Genomic DNA, 22,769 nt, shown 5'->3' on the forward strand with positions numbered 1-22,769 from the left:
TTTTTGTTGTCAGTTTTTTTTGTGCTTTGTTTTTTTTGTTATCTTGTTTTTGTTTTTTTCTTTTAAGTCAACTTGAAATATCACTAAGTTGGTATCAAAGAGCGTTTACTATTTCTAGATAAATCTTTGCTTTTACGTTTTTGAAAAAATAAGAAACAAAAACCTTGGTTTTTGAGCTTCGCACTCTCAATAACCAGCCGCTTTTGTTTGGTAAGCGTGTTCATCAAGTTAAGTCACATACTTGTTAGTAAATAAAAGAAAAGCTGCTTCTTCAAGAAGTTTTCAAACTGAATTGTAAATAGAATAAGCAAGGAAAAGTTTTTTGATGTTGAAGTTTTTTATGGTTGTTTGTTATAGATTTAATATGACCAGCAATGGAAATTGGAACGGAACAATATTTTTACAGAGTCGCATAGATACTGTTCTAAGATCCATTCTTCTTGTGGTATCTTTCGTGAGTTTTCTACTCAACTTTGCTCTTGTTTTATTTCTTATAAATAATGCAAAGACTATTTTAAAACGAAAGTCAAATAAGTTCTTGCTGAACATGGTTTTATCTGATACATGCGTTTCTTTGACAACAGCTTGTTTGGTTATAGCAACCATGGTTGACAAGAGTTATAACGAAACAGACATCGACAACTTTTTTGATACGCACAGACATTGGTTTATTTTGATTGCAACTTTTACGCCAATATCGGTCTCAAACTTAATGCTACTTACTTTAGATAGGTTAATAGCAGTGAAGAAACCGTTTGTTTATGCTGATAAGTTTCGAAATAACCATGTCTATTGTCTAATATCAGTATGGTGGCTTCTTGCTGCCCTAGATATTATAGCATTTGAACTAGTTACTGAGTACGTGAAAATGTCTTCTGAAGTTTTTAAAATTTTAATACATGCTTGCCACCTGTGTCTTATATCTGTCGGATTTTTAATTTTAAGCTTGTCCAATATTTTAATATTTGTAGATGCTAGAAATCAGCTTCGGTTAATTAGTAATTTAACTGGAGATCAATTAAATCATCATCACCTCAACCATAGAAAAGAGTGCAGGTTAATCAGAATGACGATTGGATTGGTATTAACTTATTCAATTTGTTGGTCGCCTTGCTTCGTTTTTTCAATCTATTTTCTTTTTACGCGAGATTTTAACTTCAAGTACTTGATGGCCGCATGGATTGTAGCGCTCATAAACTACATGCTTAATCCCGTCATGTATGTTTGTTTAAGCCACGATGTAAAAGCAGAAATAAAGAAATTTCTTTTTAAAAAACAAGAAGCCAATGTTGCCTCGTTGACATTCACTACCTTTTAAAGATATTCTGAATTGAAGATTCCATGCAAGGAGTAAACAGCAAGAATGCAAATAAAAAACTAAAAAAGCTAAAAAGCTAAACAATTTTTGTTATTATTATTGTTGTTGTTGTTGTTGTTGTTGTTGTTGTTGTTGTTGTTGTTGTTGTTGTTGTTGTTGTTGTTGTTGTTGTTGTTGTTATTATTACTATTTATATAACTATTGTTGTTATTAATGGATTCCAATTAACAATCATTGAACATTTAACTGGTGAATAAATAAAAAAGTAAAAAAATGTTTTAGTTTCGGGTTTGCACTGGTCGTTGATTATCGATCTAAAAAAAGAAGAAAAGCGTGAACTCTTAGAAGTGCAAAGGAAGGTAGATGGGTAAAAGGGGTGCATGTTGGAATGTAAAAACAGTTACCTAATCCCTTTGAATAATTGGAGGAACTCTTTCCCTTGTGCAGTGGTATTTAACTCTTTTAATAATCTTTCTAAGATTTTCATAAAAGAAATCTTCAGGATATTTTACAAAAATACCAAAAAGTACATTTTTGAAGAGAGACTGAAGACAATTTACTGCGCCTTTAAAGAGTGAAATAGCAATAGCTCTGAAGTTTCCCTTTTTCTCCGTGTCAGCAGAGTATTTTTCTTTTTAATCTAATCCTTATTATTTTCCCCAGCTCGATATTCCTCAAACAGTTCTCTGACAGATGCTGGTGATGCATGTTATTACATGTTGAAATATTTACATAATTTTAAGGCTGCGTATCTTGGTTATTAGTATATTTAAAAACATTAACATATCTACCAACCAACATATCTCCAAAATCTCTACCAACATATCTCCTTAGCCGTCGATTTATTTTCTTTCAAAATCTAATTTTATTTTGAAAAAAAAAGAATTTCTGTTCAACAGCCAACTTTGAGTAAAATTTTGAAAGTTTTTAATGTTTTATTAGCCTCATGAAACTTACTCAGTGAACACGCTCTGAAAAAGTACAATATACAGCTAGTTTACACAAAAATATTTATTTTATGAAAACTAGCTGCAGATTGTACTTTTTAAATAAAGTTCTAATAGTAGGAAAATATATTAAAATAATATTCCTAAAGTGCCATAGGGGAACTAGCTCAAATGGTAGAGCGCTCGCTTAGCATGCGAGAGGTACGGGGATCGATACCCCGGTTCTCCACAACTTTTTTAATGCAACTCCTTTTATTACGTCGATCTTTTTCTTTAAAAGCAGTTTTAATTTTTCTAGGTTTTTTTAGGAAACTTGTTTGTGGTATTTAGGTAAAGCACAGGATTTTTATAACGTTGGTGTTTTTTATGAGCATTTTTTTTTGTTGTTTTGTTTTTTGACATAAATCATGCAAAATATACAAAATACACAATTTGTTTTAATGATTAAATGAGCTAAACCTAATGAACTTTAAAATTTTATGTAGACTTTTTACACACTTCTCAATAACTGAAACATATTATCATAGATGGTTATTAATATTCGAAACAGCAATGATGAGTTCTAAATTGAAGAGTGTTTTTTCAAAAGGGACAAAAGTCTATGTTTGCCGAAATTGAATTTTGGTTACCTTTGGATTCTAAAGTGGATTCTATAGGCCATATAATCATATTTTCTCTACTCTTTTCGACTTTAAAGAATTTCATCAAATCTTATGGTTTTCATTGGCCTTTTTAATAAAATAAAAAAAGACTATATTTTACATTTGTATAAGATAATCCTGGCTTGCCAGTATTTTATGATTTTATAGAACTTTAAGTAAAAATCAATTTTTTAAGGGCATTTAAAGAACACTTACCATTACACATAGAAACATGACACAGGCACATGACACAGGCATGTCACAGGCATGACAGATATTAATAGACACCAAGATAAATGATATTTTTTACTTTTAATTCATGATTAATATTATTTACAGGTAATAATATTATTAAATTAATTTAGATTATTTGACTAAAATTGAATTAAAGGAGTATTAGACCTATCCGAATTTCAGCGAGGGCTCATCGTGGGTCAACATGAAGGTGATCTTAGTCAACGCAATATCTGAAAATTGTTCAATGCCCCCTTTCTGCTGTCAGAGTGCTTGTACAATTTACTAGAGATTGCACGGAGTGCTTAAAACCTCATCCGGGTCGCCCTGGGCCCTCTTAAAGAACCTTGCGGCCTGGGCCCTCTTAAAGAACCTTATCAAAAGAAAGGTTGAAATAGGATCCACGTTCCGGGGCCTCTAACTTAGCAGCCCAAGCTGATGTCAGTCAAAGAATAATAACAACCTTAGCTGCTATGGTAGAGTTGCGAGAAGGAACTCTTCTCCGCCTAACTAATATCAAGCGCAGAAATGATTGGGCTCATGAGATGGTGGAGAGACTTGTGACCTTTTCGAACACTGCCATTTTCTCTAATCTAAAGATTCGCATTATTTTATTTAGTGGAAGAGTATGGGTATGGAGACTCTGTAGTCAAGAGTTTGATTTAAAAAGACTGCAGCCAACGGTGAAACATGGAGATTTTTTAGAAATAATATGGGGTGCAACTTGTTGTGATGGTCGCTCATAGCTTGTTGAGTGTAAAGGAAACATAAATTCAGCCAAATATATTTCTACATTACAGAAAGGGCTCCTTCAAATATATTCAAGTGATAGAATAAGTAAAGTTGACTCTATTTATGGAAGATGGAGCTCCATGTCATACTACTCAAGCAACGCAAGATTGGTTTAGACAAAATGGGATCAATAAACTTCCATGGCTAAGGTACTCCCCAGATATGAACCTTATTGAACACCTTTGGGGTATATCAAACCGAAACCTCCGAAAAAAGAACAGGAAACCACATTCTAAGGCCGAACTTTTAGGATATTTGCGTCAAAAATGGGAAGAAATCCCTGATGATGATGTTCGTCAACTCACACTGGCATGCCTCGAAGGGTTCTTGCATTAAAAAAAAAGCAAAAGGATGTCAACCAAGTATTAGGTATTCAATTTGTGACTATTTGTAATTACTTAATTTGTATAAATTACTTGTTTAATGAATTAAACGCTTTCTGTGAGCGTCTATTAATTTTTTAAGATCAAAAATCGAATCATAATCAATACGCCTGCGAAATTATTTTGGAATTTCCATTAAACAAATTTGTGGCAAGACAGTGGTGTAAATACAATCGCAATAAAGCTAATGGTACCAATAAATACAAAACAAGGTCTTTCTATTAATATTGTACTTAGGTTAAAGCAGTCGAAAAGAATGTGTACATTTCCAAATGTCTGGTTAAATTAAAGAAGTTCATTAACGAGATTCACAAAAACGATAATATTGTGTTCTGGCCTGATCTAGAAATCTAAATGGAATTCAGCATAGTATGAAAAAGATTGACTAAAATCGTGTACATAGGATTGGGGCAAGTTCTTACACAAGGCTACTTTTTTTAAATATTGGGTGATACTTTTAAATAAAAGTCTGTCATAACTTTATTCTTTTTCTGCCATTGCACTTTTTTTTAAGAAATTTTTTATTAGCACGATTGATGCACACCTATAGGTGAAATTCTCTTAAGCAAAATTTTTAAAAAATTTACCAAACCTGTTCAAACCTGTTCGAACATGAAAAGCGAACGGAAATGTTTTTCCAAAGGTTATAGTTTAAAATTTTTAAACGTGGTTCTTTCTTTTTATTGTGTTTTTTAAGAGCAATGGTTAGAGAGTGAGAATTTTAAAACTTGCACCTAAATTGGCCTCATAGATGAATAACATCTGATATTATGAGTTTCTTCATTATCAAAGAATTGGATAGCGATTAGATAACAGTAAATCTACATTATCTGAAGTTTAAAGAACTATATATATTCAGATGTGAAAGAAAGTTGCAATACGTCAATTTTCTCTAATATGAACGTGTTTTAAACATTTTTTTGCACACTTAAGATTAGTTCTCTAATAGGAGAAAGGACATTTTCAAAATTAAAACGAAAACAAAATTACGCAAAAAAATCCATCAGGAGAAGCTTCATTGAGCAGTTTATAGGGCAAAGAGTGGTAAATATGCTAACTATGACAATTTTGTTCTATAGCTTCTAGTTATCATGGGGCTCCGGCTAAGCATGAAAATGCTCCTTATAAAGGAACAAACATTTCGCTTCAAAATGGTTACCGATAACAAGTTATAGTTTACTTTTTATTTAATAATACGTAACAAAACATTTCTGCGAACAGTTTGAGGTTCTTTTGAGGCAATGACTACTGTTTTGATTGGAAAAAATCGCGTATTTTTTTCGCCGTTTCCGCTGATAGACTGAAATCTTTTAACTGTTCAATGGATGCAATCGACAAGTTTGCTAGAGTCTGGCAACCGTCCTGTACTACCATTGCGTCTATGAAATCAACAAAGTTTGAACTTTTATAAAAGTGAATTTTAAAAACTACTAACACCGAAAAACTATACAAAATCGTCACCACGCTACCATCATGCTACCATCATGGTACCATAAAGGGAAACTTAGAGGGAGGACTTTAAGTTATTTCCTAACTTACAAAACTAATTACAATCCATTCAAATTAATAAACTGTCTGAACTCACTAGATAAGTAAAAAAAAATGTCAATCCGAAATTGGCGCCAATTTTATTGGAGTATTAAAAAAAAACATTCTCGGAATTAATAGAAAAAAAGTTTCAAACAATTGCATGTTAAATATGAATATTTACATCAAAATACATTTTATACAATAATAATAGTAATAATAATAATAGTAATAAATAATAATAATAATAATAATAATAATAGTAATAATAATAATAGTAATAAATAATAATAATAATAATAATAATAATAATAATAATAATAATAATAATAATAATAATAATAATAATAATAATAATAATAATAATAATAATAATAATAATAATAATAATAATCATAATAATAATAATGATGATAATAATAATAGGGGAAAGGTGCCTATGATAGCAAACTTAACTTTAACATTTCTCTGAATCATTACCTGAAAACTTAAAAAATAATTTTTGACATGGGTGTATTCCCTCTAGCATGCAGAATAATAATGAACCTCAGAATTTTTACTATTTTGCTTTTTTATAAGAATATAACATTAAAAAAAAAAATACAAGTATGCCATCATAGGCAACTAACTGCTCTTATGATGGCACACTTTAAAGAAATCAGACAAACAAGAATTTTTTTTGTTTTTTATTAATGGAAACACAACTTATTAAAAAAACAAAATCAAAAATAAATATTTGGTCTATAAGCATAGTTCACGTAAATTTTTTTCTCTTTCTCTTTATGCCTGCACATAAACAATCTGCATTTTTGACAACAAATCCATGCTTCTTTAGTGCAAAACAGCGAATAAAGTTCATAACAATACAAAAATTTCCTATTCTTTGTTATCTTTATCGTTTGCCTTATCTTTTAATTCTTGGATATCCGGTGTGGTATGCAGAAGTCCAGTTTTTCAACGTTTTCGTGCCTTTTTCAATTCGATTTTAGGGGTTGCTAAAGGCATCGGACACAACTTTTATATACTAGATCTTATCCTTTCGTTGAAACAGAAGATCCAATGCATATGAAAGCTTCGGATGGGGGAGATCTGATTTCCAAATGTGTTGGTTTCTCAAGCTCTTGCATTTCATCTTTGGTATTTCGCTTGATCACCTTTTTATGCGCATTAAAATCTATTTCAGGCATTTTTTTCAATTTATTTTACAGACTTTCCTATATCGGCAACTCCTCGGTATGCCATCATAGAAAAAGAGTCACCATATTTATTAAAACAAGCTGTGTCTACCTTATTTTACATATAGCATTAAAATAAGTATTCTAATAAATGTACAAAGCCTGCAGATGAAATGCATGAAAATTTCACTTCTGTATGATGTATAATAAAATCGTAATCCTAAATATACGAGGGCATTAAAACTACAACACCAAATGCGAAAATTTATGTTCGTTGATTACAAAAGCACTATTAATGACTGAGGGACGAATTTTTACCAGAAGTTTAATGAATTACTAATATACACATGTTGGTCTAATCACTTTTGCACAAAAACTAATATTTTTGGAAATATGACTGGTATGCCATCATAGGCACTATACCAATCATAGGCACCTTTCCCCTAATAATAATAATAATAAATTAATAAATAAATAAATAAATATTTTTAAATGATCTAAAACACTTACCATGTTGAGAAATCTTTATATTTTTCTCTATAATTTCACATATGATATTTTCAGAAAGCACTCCCTCTGAGAGCTTTTTTGCATAAATAGTTCTTTCGTTCATCGATGTCTACCGAATAATGTGATAGTATCAAAAAATCATAAAATGAATTCTTAGCATTTGAAAGAATTTCTTTTATTTATAAATTTCTTTAGAAAAATGAAAGAGCACTCGTATTTCGTCAAATATCGTTAGTAAAATTTATCAGAAGTTTTTTAGTAGTCGCTCTATAAATATTCAGAAAGGAGCAATGCTTTTCAGCAGTTCACGAGAAATCAGCCATTCACTCTGAAAATTTAAAGACATTTATCTACTAACATTCATTTACTACAAATTTAACTTAAATACTGCGTAATTAAATGCACTATTTTGTAATAAGTAAATATTTGAAGTAAAACTTTAAAGATGGTAAGAATATATAGATACGATTAATAATAGTATACACTTAAAAGTAGGGAGCCGTTCAGAGGACAAGCATAAAGAAAGAGGAAAGCAAATTAAAATTTCTTCCATCATGTATGAGGGAAGTGCGTAAGTAAACAAATTTACATTTTCAAATAAAACATATCACTAACCTTTGAAACTTCAACAAGGATGTTAAAGCATTGGCCATATCCTGTACAGGGCAAAAAAATAACGTCTTCGTTTAGAAACCTAGATTTATTTTAAAGAAAACTGCATGAGAACAGTGTGAATACAGCAAATGCAGTTTTTGTTGCAATTATTTTGTAAGGTAAATATAGCACTCACATTTTTTGAATTTCCATAAGAACACTCTGAAAGCCCATTGGAGAGATAGTCGTTAGAAATACATAAGCATTGCGATGCAAACGGACAAACCTTTTTACCCTATAAATATAATCCTATAAATAAAGTGCTAGTAAGCGCGTAGGCAATACTTACACGATGCATAAAATTTGAGGCGTTATACTTATAAGAAATAATCTTCTGAAGTGAATATTTCGACAGCGGATTTCATTTTATTTTACATTGTGTGTACATTGTGTTTGTGTATACCATACATACATGTAATTTAAAACGAAATGAATATATCATATTTATTTACATGAGCAATGAATATATATTATATAGAATACACTATTGCTACTCTTTAAATGCTTTACAAATTTTGAAGGACCTTCCGACCACCGTGTCCTGAGATAAAAATCAGTCAACGGATTTGTTTTAGAAGTCTTAAATTTACAGATTCTCAAAGCTTTAACTGAAAAAGTTTTTCCTTTTTATCTATTTTTTTTTTGTCACGCACCATAATTAACTACAACATTAACAAGTTCAATTAAATTAAGAAACAGTTTAGTTTAATTATTCAATTAGTTTCTGTCAAATTAATAGCTAACTACTAATCAATGAATTCTTAGTTCAGTCCACTAAAAATGCCCCATAAAATTTTTCAATATTTACTCACAATAAAAGTCACAAAAACCTAAAAAAAACGTGATCAAAAAGAACGCATCACCTGTCAATAACATATGCATCAAAAGAAGTTTTCAAGCCTTGGGACGTTGTCAGCTCTTCTATTGATTGGATTAAGAAAGCAACGGAATTTTTGGGGAAAATAATAGAATTCTTTACTGTTCCCTCGGCAACTACATTTCAAAAAAATTGGATCTAAGGCCACAACAAAAATAACAAACTTTTCTAACCGGAAAAATCCACTAAATATTTCTAACTAACCTCTTACTTTAAATAACTTCTTTAACATGGGTTCTATCTCACTTGTTTCTAGAGACTTGTTTATGATAACTGGTACAAGCATTCTTTGTAAAATCAAGAGCAGAACTGTACTAAAACTTTATTCACGGTCAAAAGTTGGAAACGAACACTAATCTATGAAACTATTAGTATGTAGAAACAAATCTATCAAACTGTAACTAAGTGACGCAAACAACCTACACTTTTTAATGAAACGAAGTTTAAAACGATTATTTATTAACCGAGAAACGAGTTTTATAGACACTTATATTCATAAAGAATTAAAAGATTGAAGTGGAGGAACTTTAAAAATAACAATTTCAGCTGAACTGTGAAAAAACTTTTGTACTATCTCATTTTTGTCTCATAAATAAATATCATTTTTATAAATTTTTCTATACACAAATTTCCTTAACATAATACTCCGTTTAACATTTTTTACTCCGTTTAGAAACAAACATCAAAAACCTTAAGTTAGCTAGAGAAAATTAAAAGAATAAAGAAAAGATGGATTGCTAAACGATTGGTTTAAAAGAGAAAAAAAATATATAAAACTTCAATTAAAGGCATTTCTTAAATCTTTTTTTTCTTCTTCATTTTCTTCTTCTTCTTTTAGGTCCCAAATAGTATCGTAGTTATTCTGAAGAGTATTGTAACGATTTTCTTCACTTTCCTTTTCTTTATTATTTCCCTATGAAAAGTAAAAAATGATTGAAATCAAAACGTTATATATTTATATTTATAATATATTTATATTCCCGATTCGGATCAAAATTTGTAATCACCAGAGAAATAACAAAGCCAGATAAAGAACTTGATATATGTAAATAACTTTAAAAACTATATTACCAGAAGGCCCATTAGTAAATCTTTGAAGTCCAAAGAAGTACTCGTAGACAGGACTTTTGAGTTGGCAGTATATTTATCAAACTTTTCTTTCGAAGTTATTATTTTTATTTTGATATTATCTAAGAAAAAAAAAACCTACTTGAATACTGAGCAATTCCATGTCAAGTAAATAACAAGGTTTAATCATATATTTTTGGTTTTATTGAAATCTGGTACAGTTTAAAAACTCGGTGGAAAAATTTTCCTGGAGAAATTAGGAGAACCAATTTAAAGTAGTTCTCAAGATATTCAACATTTAAATATTCTATTTAAGGCCGGTTTACACAAAATCAAATTACGTATTTAGAATTAGTTTTTCTTAGGGAATATGTTTTGCATATAAAAACCTAACCATTAATTTAGAAACCTTCAAGTAAGTTGTTAGGTGATATGCAAAACATATTCTTGGCTAAGCAATTAAGTTTTATATCTTATTATTATTATTATTATTATTATTATTATTATTATTATTATTATTATTATTATTATTATTATTATTATTATTATTATTATTATTATTATTATTATTATTATTATTATTATTATTATTATTATTATTTACTGCTTTCTCAAGAGGCAAAAATGTAAAGAGATCTTTATAACTTTTTTTCCTAAAGTAGCTTTAAAAAGATACCTTAAAAAAACTATGATGATGTTATCATACTTTAAGAAATATTAAACATATAGTAAAATTATTATTCCACATGTTTATTTATAATTGAAACCTAAACACCAGTGGTTGTAGATGACTGTGCGGAAAATTATAGTTTTGTAGTCCAAAATGTGATACAGAGTTTTCACTGTATTAACTCACTAGTCACTTTGCATTATTTCTGATGACTTGAAGCATGATATTGGTCCATGAAGTGCAAAATGTTATTTCAAATTTTATCAAAACTGAAAAACCACAGAAAAAGAAAATTGGCTATTTTTCAGATGGTTGTGCTGACTGATACAAAAATATAAAAAATTTGTAAAAACCTAAGCATGCAAAAGGTTAAAGCTGAAACAGATGATTTGATATTTGAAATCATAAGCAAAAGATTGGTAGTCAAAAATGTGAATGAATACCAATAAATTTTATTCTTGTGGCCCCTCATGGCCCTGCATAATCTTTTAATCAGTTACAGTTTAGTAATAAGTATATTACACCTATAAATCACATTCCTGTCATCATAACACCAACAAGCACCACTGCAGAAATTAACATACAATTAAAGTAATAGCATTTCATTTAATAACAAAAAGATTTTATGGTTTGAACAATATTATTTGAATGAATTGTAAAAATAATATTTAAATATTCTTGTACTTAAAGATAAAAATTTTCAAAAAATTTTTTATTTTTTCTAATTAATTTTTATTTCAAATGTAAATGAATCTGTTAAAAAGTGCTGTTACTAAACGTTGAATAAGACATGCTATCGGCAAAATCTGCCCACCTTTTGTGGTGTGGTAAAGCTAGTTAACAGTCGTTTTTTAAAATTATTTTTTTGTGTGTGGTAGTGTTTGTATAATAAAACATTTTGGTAGAATAAAAAAATTTAAAATATTATTTAGTTTCAAAATGTCAACCGAGCAAACTAAACAAAGATTTTTTATTGTGGACAAACACTTAAAAAATCCAACTTTATCAAATAGAAAGTTGGCGAAATCATTAAAAATATCAAGAAGAACTGTAGATACTGTTCTTAAACGGTTTACAGAACAGAAAACTATTCAGAGAAAACAAGGAAGTGGTCGAAAAAAACGCACAGCAAATCCTAGAGCTCTCGAATGGTTGGAGACTTCATTGGAAGAACATCCTGATTGGTCTGATGGATATCGAGCGAAAAAACTGAAGGTTTCCAATTTTTTTGTACACAAATGGCGACAGAGACTTGGATATCAAAGTTTTAAAGTAGTTAAAATGCCAAATCGAAACAATAAACAAAATACAACCGCAAAGAGTCAAGCTCGAAAGTTGTATGACAACTTCTTAACAAAACATAATGGATGCATTTTGATGGATGACAAAACTTATGTTAAAATGGATTTTAAACAAATTCCTGGGCAGTGCTACTATGCTTCTAAAATAAGAGGAAATGTGAGTGATAAATACAAGTATGTAATGACTGATAAATTTTCCAAAAAATTGATGATTTGGCAGGCACTTTGCTCTTGCGGCAAAAAATCGCCAATTCATGTTTGTTTGGGCACAATGAAATCTTTGGAATACATGAAATGTTGTCTTTCTCGTATAAAATGACTAATTAAAGCTCATAGAAGTACTTCAGTATTGTTTTGGCCTGATTTAGCCACAATACATTACTCAAAAGATGCTCAAAAGTTTTACAATGATAATATAGTGATGTTGGTTCCGAAAAAGATGAATCCTCCAAACTGCCCTGAATTACGTCCTATTGAAAAATATTGGGCCATCATAAAAAAGAAATTGAAATTAAGTGGGAAAAACAGTAAAATCAGCTACAGATTTGAAGAAAAAATGGGATTATGCTGCTAAAACTTACAAAAATCACTCTGTCCAGAAACTTATGGGAGGCATCGAAAAGAAAGTCAGAATTTTCTTTAAAACTTAATTTTTTTTTGTTTTTTCTCTATTAATATGTAATCTTTACAGTCTTAATTTTTCAGAAATATATTGATTTAAATACATTTAAGCTTTCTTACATCCTTTTTTGATAGCATGCCTTACTTCCTTAAGTATAGATTTTATTATATTTTTTTAGTTACTGTGTAAACCAGCCTTAAATGGGATTTCTAAAAGTTATTTATCTTGATTTTCCACTTTGATTTGGGTGTTAAAACTTCTCTAGGAATTTTCTTATTGAGTTCAAATGTACCAAATTTCAACAAAATTAAAAAATTATGAAAAATTTTGCTGAGTTAATATGGAATTACTCTACTACTAAAAGAAGTTTAAAATTTTGTGTCAGACAATTTAATTAAATATTTTATTAAACTTGTATTTTGTTCAGAGAAGCAGTAAAATTTAAGTTTTAGTTTTTTAATCTTCTTTTTTTTTATTATTATATTTTAAAAACTTTTTTGCACCTATATCTTTTTTCATTGAAAACTCATAGACTTTTGAGCTTTTTTTTATCTATAACTTCAACTAGAAATTGAAGATGAAAAGAATTATTTAAACTACCATTCATCTTAAACCCAGCATCTTGCAGCTGCTTCTTTACTGCTTCTTCTATGTCATTTGCACTTTTCTCCGCACCAAAAGTTTCATCATCATCACCTAGATCATTTGGTAGGTCATCAAAAGATTGAACACCAAACTAAAAAGAAAAAGTTAAACTGATTGAACTCTTTGTTGTACCAATTCTATTCTGATCTTAAATGTCAAAAGAAGAACAATTTCTAAAAGTTGACCAGCACAAAGAAGTTAAATCTAAGAAACCCAATTTATTTCTCTTTTGTTAAATTTACTAAAAGTTCATCACATGCCTTTTTTTCACATGAAAATTTTATAGAATCTTTTTATACTAAGAAAATAGTTAAAGAAAACCAATTTTCTTTCATTCTAGTAACAGAATGTTATCTAACAGCATTGCAAATAGCTACTAACACTCAAAAATATATTTCCCACAAAATTATTTTGTTTCTAATGTAAAAAAAAAAAAAAAACTAATGGGTTTGTGCAAATGCAAAACTTAATAATTATACAAAACATTTAAGTTTTGTAATGACAAAAAAATGTAGCTAACCTTGATCTCCAGCATTCCTTCATCATTTTCTTTTAACTTGTCTTTTTCCAATATTTTGCCATAAGTTTTACCCTCTACTTTGGGCAAACTTTCGTCAGATGTTTTAATTGAATCCTTATTCTGAGTATCTTTTGTATTGAAATCAGTAACAGGCTCATTTAAGTTTGTCTTAGATTTCTCAGAATCTTGTTCTTGCAGCTGATCAAATACTTTTCTGCTGGTCTTATCTGACTTATGAAGTTCCTTCGGTTGAGCTTTTTCTTGAGCATCACTTAAACCTTTTTGGAAGATCTTGTAAATTTTATCCAACTGTTTAAGTGAAGCAGCCAAACTGTTTTGACTTGCTTTAACATTTTTTGATTTTTCTTTTGAAATTTTTTCTGCAGTATGGTCTATCAACGATTTTTTAACTGTTTTTGTGGATTTCAATGCATTTGCAATGTTTTGCAATTTTTTTTCATCTTTTAATTCCTCATCAACAATATGTAAATGCTTCTCTGTTTCTGCTTCTACTTGTTCAATTTCAGTCATTTGTTGATCCAACACACTATAATATTTTGCATTAGGCTTATTGAACACACAAGAAAAGTTAACTAGATTAAAACATAATTGTTAATTAAATTAAAAAAACAAAAAGTTTTTTTTCAAGAAACTTTGCAAAATCTTCTTGATCATTCAAAAATTTTAATTTAGAAAACAACCAAAACTATATATGAAAAGATTTTAATTTTGGCATAAGATCTTTATAGAAATGACTTCAGGTTAGAGAATAACAATTCTCTAATACAAATATGGAACTTTTCGAAACTAAAGTACAATTGTATATAAGAAATATAGTAATAGAAATAACAAATATAGGTATATTATACAGAAAAGGAGGTTTACTCTGCCTAACATGAATATTTTGTAAAATCATTTCTAATAATACATTTTTCTTTCTAACAGCACAAAGAGAATCAATACTCTTTCAACCCATTTTTCAAACTCTACCCTGTGTAAAGTTTAAGCAATAGATTAGCAAGCTAACCATTAAGACCAAGGAAATCAACTTTTTCTGCTTTAACTTCACCTATTTTTAAAGTTGATATAATAGTATCTACTCAACATGCTAAAAATTTTTATCTTAATCTGTCAATCTGTTTTTTATCTTTGTTTTGTATCTGTTTTTTAGTTGTTTTTTTTGTTTCAGCAATATTTTTAACATGGAAAAAAATTCAATCATCAAATTGTTTGTTTTGAAAGGCTTCCACTAACTGATATTCATGCAAAATCATTTAAGTAATCTAATCCTTTATTTAAACTGCTCATAGATGAACTATAGAATCGAAATGTTACAAAAGAATTGAAGATGATCCACACATTTGACATTCAAAAACTGCAAAAAAAGTACAAATGATTGAACATTTACATCATATTTTTATTGAAGATCCAAACATAAATATGTATGAAATTATCAATACTGTAGCAGTTTGAAAAAACATATTACACACAAAGAAGCATAAAAAAGTTACTTGAAAAAGTAATGTGTCACCCTCTTTGATAATTCAATAAATGTGATACAGTTGAATAAAAACTAGATTAAAAGCAAATATTTCAGCACCATTTGACTCATTTTAAGAGGAACAGATACTGTCAGTAGAAAACTGGAGACAAACCACGCTAGAATTCCAGCATTAATCCCAAGAACATTGGAAAGATTTTCAACAGCTTACAAACCATTCTTAATTATTTGAAATCGGATTGTTGTATGTAAAGGTTTTAAGCAAGTAGTATGCATTACAGCTGCTAAGAGAGGCAACTTAGTGAATGTTGCAAGTGCAGTCTCCAACAGGTAATTCTATTCCTTTATTTTTTATATTCCCAAAATTAAAGTTAAGAGGCTGCTTTTTAAATGTTGCTGTAGATACTGCATAGCATTCTGACTGGATGAGGGAGGTTTAGTTCATGGAATTCGTCCATCATTTTGTTAATCATGCAAGAAGCTCAAAAGACCAGTGTTATTACTACTAGATAATTAAGATTACCTCAGGCCTAAACAACAAATTTTGTTTTTGCCCCCTTCTATAGTAAACACTGCTTACAACATAGGATAATAAATAACCCTGGTTCCACTATGACAATACATGATATACCAGGGATTGTAAACACTACATTTCTACTAACATATGCATCAAACAATTTTAAAGCTACATTTCCAAAAAAAATCATGCATGACTAACAGACTAAATCTAGAACCAGCCCAGTCATTGACAATACAGCAACAACTAGGCAGGATGTAGCTCAGAATGCAGATCTGCCAACTGCAGTTATATCTCCTAAAGATGTGAGACCATTAAAAAAAGCTGAAGCAAAAAACCAATAAGAAAAAAGAAATGATAGAAAAAAAGAAGCACCTCAATATGATAGATATGAAAACTTTTACCAAATAAGAAAAATTCTAAAGAAAAACAGGAATCTGGAGAGGAGAACAAAATATATTCTAAAAAAATTAAGAGAAAAGAAAAAATTGAATAAAAAACAGTTTTCCCACTAGTAAAATAAACTTAAAATAAAAATAATATGTATCAAGAAAAGATAGTATTTAGACGATTTTGTGAAAAACTTTCTGAAATTTTCTTTTGGCTGGTTGAAAACTTTGAACTTAAACTTATTCCTCAATTATGTGTATGGAGTGTGCCAACCTTTCCCATGGATCTAGGCAACTTGCCCTGTCATAGGGTTGGTTAACGCACTTTTTTTTCTTTTTGAGGTAGCCTCTGCTCAGCATACAAAAAAAGATTTATAACCTGGACATGTTTCCCAAGTACTTTGTAAAACTGTAGTTTTACATTTTCAAAAACATTTACAAAAACTTTATAAGACTCAAAAACAAAAACTGGTCTCCGCTACTAACCTCATTTGTTTATCAAACTTTCCAATGTTGTCTGTCAACAACTCAACAACCTTTTCCCATTCTGATTTCTCAACAGGTGTCTCTGACTCATCTAGGTGGTTTTGCACTTTTTCTAGTATCTTCTTTGACATCTGAATTTCTTCTTTAGCACTCTTTTTTAGTTGAGCATACTCCATAGACAGCTGAGCTTTGCGAGAGTAGAGTTTATTTTCTACAGTATCCTCAGGAGGTAACTCGTCTTTTAAATCAGCTTCTTCCAATGGTGTCTTAGCTGAGCCCAACTTTTCATACTGACTGCTCTTTTTATTTTCAGAAATATCTTCAAGGACCTCATTGCGTGTGATAATTTCTTGTTTCTTATCAGAAGATTCAGCAGTGTTTTCAATTTTTAAGGGAGAAGATGCCATTTTTTGCATACCTAGAAAAAGATATTTCTTTATTCCTCAAGATACAAAATCTAAATAAAATATTGTTAACAGTTTCAATTAAAGTAAAGACAAAAACAAAATGAAAAAAACTTTTTTTAGCTTCAAAAAGAAAATGAATTAAAATTTTAACTTAATGAGATGATTTGAGGAAAAATATAGTGTAAAATATATTCGAGCAAAAATATAGTAGTGGATTTTGCCCTTAGAACTATTTCTCATGGAATTAACAAATAAAAGTATACTTTCAGTTAAATCTCCAAAGAGGCTGCCAAACAACATGCTGAGTCCATTAGCTGTTTCTTTAAGATCTTGAAAAATATTTTTGTCTGGTTTTTTATTTTCTACAGTATCTGTTTCTTTTTCTAATTTTTCTTCAAATTCGAAAAACCAAAAAAATACTACATTTAGATACACCATAGTAAAAATTACAGACAATAAATACAAAATGAAATTGTAAAAAAAAGAAAAGATAAAGATGTTGTAAGTAACATTAATGCCAAATTTAAATAAAGATAAATTTTTACTTTTACTACCTTCACTGCTTTTTTTTTTACTTTTTTTTCTGACATATTTATCATATGCTTCTTGTTCAAGACTGGGAGAGCAAACCATGTTGAAGTGTTCATATTCCTCATGCTTTTTGAACAAAGGATGTGAACAAAGCTTTAAGCTACTTATTGTTACAATATACTGACAAGATTCTGGTTCATCTACTTGTACAATTCCATTGTTTTCACCACATATATACTAAAACAACATGTATCTTTATGTATTTTTCAGATTCAAATGAATTTAAAAAAAAAATTGAAAGCTTCAACTTTGAATAACATATTTTTTAGTTAAGTAAAACCCTTTTAGGTTCTATTATGCTCATGGAAACCTGACGGAATATCTTATTGCAAAAATGGAAAACTAAAATTTAATTATAGTAAAATGAAAAACACTTTAGGTCCACCTACTGAAAACTATTTGTGCAGAGACATAATACAGATTGTTTTTAGCTTAACTACCTTAACTACCTTACCTTTATAGATTAATAGACTTTTCTTCTATAAAAATAGCATCAACAGCATTTTTGTAACATTTTTAGAATTTACAGGGCTCTCTACTTTTCTTTATAATTTCTCATGTCTAAAGATCTGTAATATTATACAACTTAAGTGAATTTACGGCTAATGCGAAAAGTTGTAAGTTGGCACATATTGTCAACTAGCCCCGTGATTATTGTGCCAACTAACCCCAAAAACTTTTTACTCATAAAATGGCTTATAAATCCCCAAAAATGTGAAATATTGAAAACCATAAAATGTGACAGGTTAGAGTGAACCATACAACACCTACATCTATTTGAGTTTGTAGCTAATGTAACTTGTAGCTAATACTTTAAGCTGTCTAAATTTAATTTTTGTTAATGACAATTAATAGGAATTTTACCAAGTTTGAAAATTAAATTTTTTAGCCTTTGTAATGAAACAAATTCTACAAATAAATAAAAAAGGTGCAGTTTACTTTTAAAAAAGATCTATAGGTACATTTGTAAGCTTTTTTAAAAACAATCAGATTAATTAGAGCTTAATTTTACCTTGAAAAAAAAAAAAAAAAAAAAAAGACTCTTTTAAAATCAAAATTACCTTTACTTGAGTACTTCGAGGTTTCATTGTTAGGTCACAAACTGCTCCATTAGTATACTTTTGATTATGCATTCGCCCACTCTTAATTTCTGATTCATTCTTGAAACAAATCAAAATACTATCATGTTAAATTGCATCGAATACTATAAAAACTCTAAAAAATCTTTTTTCATAAAAAAAAAGACAAGAACAATTTTACATTTTTTTACCATGACCATGATGACAAGATTTATTTTTTCATGACCAATCAAAGTATTGTTAATGTTTAATTGAATATAATCACTCACTATTGATACATTCCAATGATCTTCTGATTCATAAACTCCTAGCAACGTTACAGCACTTATTTTTGCTCCACCTACGAAAAACAAACTTTAAAGAGTTTAAAGTTAAGGTAAAATTTTGTTTTTGACCCTTGATATTTTTTGTAAAAAAATATATTACCATAAATCAATAGTTAATCAAATTTAGTTTTAATAAAATACTAATTTACATTTTCACATATACTAAAATTAAATATAGAGCTTTTTACATTTGTTAGTTTTAATAACTAAGCAGGCCAGTCACTTGAAAAGTCTTACTTATGATATTTAAGCATTCATCCACTTAATCATTTCAACAGTACAAATAAAAATGATAAGACATTATAGAATGTTAAAAAACATTGCAACAGTTGATTGTGAACATCTATAAAAGTTTTTCACTTAAAAGTTGCACATAAAAAATGTGTAAAATTCAAATTTTGGCTGCAAAAAAATTGATAGGCAAGTTAGAGGAAATTTTCTATATTAACAATTATTATAAAACAATTTATTACAGATAAATACTACTTTCTTACTAGTCACATGGAACTGTTCTACTTTATCTTTGTGACAAACTTTATATGACCACCAACCTTTGTGCTAAAAAATTTTAAAAACTTCTAGCATCTTTTTTTACATAGCATGACCATCTAGTAAACTAAAAATCCAAACCAAAAAATGTTAAAAAACACAATGTATTTTTTTGTAATACTCTTTTCAGCCCATGATACGTTATATCTTGTTAACAACAACTTACATGAACAAGACAAGATCCATTAAAAGCTTCATCTAATATCTTGGTCACCAAATTAAATTGAGCATTTGGACTCTTTTGCTCATCACCAAAATTTAACTGGATATCTGGGAGAGAGCATATATACTGTTGCCCATGTTTTGAGGAAACAATCAACTCATTTTCACCAACTTTCTAAAGTATACATTTAATGAAAAAATTAATTATTTAAGAATTAGAAACAAAAGATAAAATTTTGATATTAATCACTTTAAGACAATAACATTATGTTTTTTAATGAGACAATTACATAATCTTCATTATCATTATCATTTACTTGTCACAGTTAACTATTATACTCTTCTCTTCTTTAAACTTAAAAACATTTTTAAATAAGTTTAAATCTTTTTAAAAGTTGTTTTTAAAGAACTTTAGAGCTTTCTTTAAGAACTGCACATTTTAACATTAATTATGAATAAAAATTGGATCAATCACATATGATTATCATCTTCATATTGTCACAGTTAAATATTACGCCTTTCTTTAAACTTAAAAGTTTATTACGCCTTTCTTTAAACTTAAAAGTTATTATTATGCCTTTCTTTAAACATAAAAGTTTCAAGAAAGACATAACATTTGAATAAAATTTCAAAGTTTAAATTTTTTTTTAAACTTTTAAAAAAAATTTAAACTTTAAAATTCTATTCAAATGTAATGCCTTTCTTGAAACTTTTTTTGAGAATTCCTTTGAGAGCAACTATATTGTTACATTAACTATAAACAAAAATTGGAAATCTTGATCTGCAAAATTAACTCACTTAAAAGCAATTATTAGCCCACCCCAGATCATTTTCTGCATTTATTGCATTTATTTGTGGTTATCTGTTGTTGCAAGTATGTTTTTAAAAATTAAGATAAAATACTTATGATGATAAATTGATGAATATAATAATAAAAAAAAAATAATTAAAAAAAAAAAAAAGACTAATGTTATAATAATAAGTCAAACCTATCACTAGTGTAGTGTCATAGCATTTTCAAATTGGTGCACAGTAGCAGTAAAAATGTTGATAGAAAAATTATAACTTCCAGAGATGAAAGACTACAGATTTAAAATCAATTCTACAATTACAAATAAATAAATTAGGTGGGGATTAACATTGTTAAGATTAATGTTGAAAAAAGGTTATATAGAATAGGAATCAAACTTATTTTAGGTTTACAAAAGCAGAAACCCAACTTGACAGAAAAATAAGAAATGTCATAAAAATCATAAATTCTCTCCAAAACTATTATTTTGGTCTGTTATAAGTGACTATATGGACTGCAGTGGCTCTACATTTTGAAAGGAAATATAAAACAAGACCACTACATATAAACTCTTATGAGACTGCTGCTACCTCAATTATACAACTAGTTTCCTAATATTGAACCAAAAAAGCCCATGCAAAAATAGACATTTAAAAGAGATCAACAAATACATTCCTTTAAAAGAAAAAAAACTTTATATTCCTAATTAACATTGCTAATTGATAATATAACAAGTTATCGTTATATTACTAATAACTGATTATTCTTATTTAACAAATTTAATTCACCTAAAATGAAAAAAAATTACTAAATATTTAAAGTAGGACTATTAATTTGATCAGGAGCTATATATATTTGAGATGCTAACTATCAAAAAGATCTATATTTAAAAAAGTGAAATTGTGTGATGAAGGTCAACCAGTGTTGAAATAAGATTACATATGGAGTTTTGTTACAAGAGGAATATAACCTGTTGAATCTAAGCATAGAACAAAATATTTTGATTTACAACTTTACCAAAACTTGGAGAAGATTTGGTTGCAGGTGTTAGTTCTAAAAACAATAACTTTCATAACATGAGGTTCACTTTAAATTCATGCATGTATTTATATGCAAGTAATTACAAAACATATATACCTCATGAAATAATACAGGGTCATTAGATATTATTACTCCGTATTTCATTCTTGAAATTTCCTCTACATCTAGGAATGATTGGCATTTTAAATTTACGATGAATATAGAAAACCATATCATTACAAAATTCGTAGATGATTTTTCCCAACTTATTGGGCATGCCATCTTTTTGCTCTGTTTTCTTATTTCGCTGGATTGTTTTAAAAAAAGATAAACTCCATCCAATCCCAAACTACCTCGTTGCAGCGGTTTTCGTTATGTTATTTCATTTTGCATAATTAAAATTTTATGAAAATTTATTGCAATCAATAATAATAATCCGATTCTCTTGACTTTTTATAATTAAGAAAAATTGTCTAAAATATAAGCTCAATTACCACCTGAGTGATATTGTGCAGTTAACTGGAGAGTGGATCACTGGATTGACATTGTGCAGTGAACTGGAGAGTGGATCTGAATGTTAAGAATTAACAATAACTCAGAGAAATTAACAAAAAAAAAAAGAATTCTTCTGCTACAATCATAAAACTAAGGAGAAAACTTGAAGACTCATATCAATTATTTTCGTAAACTTTATCTCCCATGTCAATTATTTTCAAAATATGAATCGTTTTATCTAAATACTTGAACGATTCAGGGTAATAAGTAATTTGTCTTACAAGAGATAATGAGCCAGCTATTTTTGGTTTTAATAGAGGTAATAACTTAAATAGTCAATAAATTTAGAGATAGATGAAGCCTTTAACCTATCACAGATAATGTAATCAGTAGAGGCCAAGTAGAGGTCTACTCATTTCCCCCAGGATATACTTTTTTTTGAGACGAGCTTCTTTTGTTATGTTGTTTTTATAAATATTTAAAAGTAAAACGTCTATGAAACTTATGTAAATAATGATAATGTAAGAAATTATGTAAATAATAATTTGGAGGTTTTCTGCTACCAATCAGATT

General features: G+C 28.7%; 3 protein-coding genes and 1 non-coding gene across 15 annotated transcripts; 2 read left to right on the top strand and 2 right to left on the bottom strand.

The window, feature by feature from the left end:
- The first annotated feature begins 19 nt into the window (after nt 1-19).
- LOC149886800 (substance-K receptor-like) lies at nt 20-1,403 on the top strand. Its single transcript, XM_090090890.1, has 2 exons — nt 20-210; nt 358-1,403. The coding sequence occupies exon 2, from the start codon at nt 365-367 to the stop codon at nt 1,316-1,318; it is 954 nt and encodes a 317-aa protein (XP_089947016.1). The 5' UTR covers nt 20-210; nt 358-364; the 3' UTR covers nt 1,319-1,403.
- Nucleotides 1,404-2,421: 1,018 nt separating this feature from the next.
- On the top strand, nt 2,422-2,494 carry Trnaa-agc (transfer RNA alanine (anticodon AGC)). Its single transcript has one exon. It is a non-coding gene; the product is annotated as a tRNA-Ala (tRNA).
- A 2,969-nt stretch (nt 2,495-5,463) lies between these two features.
- LOC149886802 (uncharacterized) lies at nt 5,464-9,473 on the bottom strand. 7 transcript variants are annotated; one of them, XR_016453414.1, is made up of 6 exons: nt 9,263-9,473; nt 9,045-9,174; nt 8,318-8,416; nt 8,143-8,183; nt 7,528-7,855; nt 5,464-5,694 (listed from the first exon to the last, which is right to left on the bottom strand). XR_016453414.1 is itself a non-coding variant. In XM_090090681.1 (6 exons), exons 1-6 carry the CDS (start codon nt 9,342-9,344, stop codon nt 5,561-5,563), a joined length of 633 nt encoding a protein of 210 aa, XP_089946807.1. In that variant the 5' UTR covers nt 9,345-9,473; the 3' UTR covers nt 5,464-5,560. The 7 variants fall into 7 exon arrangements, 4 of the variants coding, with proteins under 4 accessions (XP_089946807.1, XP_089946808.1, XP_089946810.1 ...); XR_016453413.1 differs by having other exon boundaries at nt 8,143-8,221; XM_090090681.1 differs by having other exon boundaries at nt 7,528-7,636; nt 8,143-8,221.
- Nucleotides 9,474-9,605: 132 nt separating this feature from the next.
- Nucleotides 9,606-22,072, bottom strand: LOC145189900 (uncharacterized). Of its 6 annotated transcripts, XM_090090680.1 has the most exons (13): nt 21,699-21,734; nt 20,881-20,973; nt 19,896-20,066; nt 19,675-19,738; nt 19,124-19,194; nt 18,837-18,935; nt 17,739-17,952; nt 17,448-17,576; nt 16,778-17,195; nt 13,885-14,431; nt 13,320-13,455; nt 10,130-10,248; nt 9,606-9,971 (listed from the first exon to the last, which is right to left on the bottom strand). In XM_090090680.1, exons 6-13 carry the CDS (start codon nt 18,906-18,908, stop codon nt 9,837-9,839), a joined length of 1,770 nt encoding a protein of 589 aa, XP_089946806.1. In that variant the 5' UTR covers nt 18,909-18,935; nt 19,124-19,194; nt 19,675-19,738; nt 19,896-20,066; nt 20,881-20,973; nt 21,699-21,734; the 3' UTR covers nt 9,606-9,836. The 6 variants fall into 6 exon arrangements, with proteins under 6 accessions (XP_089946806.1, XP_089946802.1, XP_089946803.1 ...); XM_090090676.1 differs by lacking the exons at nt 20,881-20,973; nt 21,699-21,734 and adding an exon at nt 21,819-22,072; XM_090090677.1 differs by lacking the exons at nt 20,881-20,973; nt 21,699-21,734 and adding an exon at nt 21,819-22,051 and having other exon boundaries at nt 17,448-17,513.
- Between the last annotated feature and the right edge of the window lie 697 nt (nt 22,073-22,769).

Source organism: Hydra viridissima, unplaced genomic scaffold (assembly GCF_058129835.1).
Source record: "Hydra viridissima isolate aposymbiotic clone 2 unplaced genomic scaffold, HvirCarnegie_v1 scaffold_6, whole genome shotgun sequence".
Lineage (NCBI taxonomy): Eukaryota > Metazoa > Cnidaria > Hydrozoa > Anthoathecata > Hydridae > Hydra > Hydra viridissima.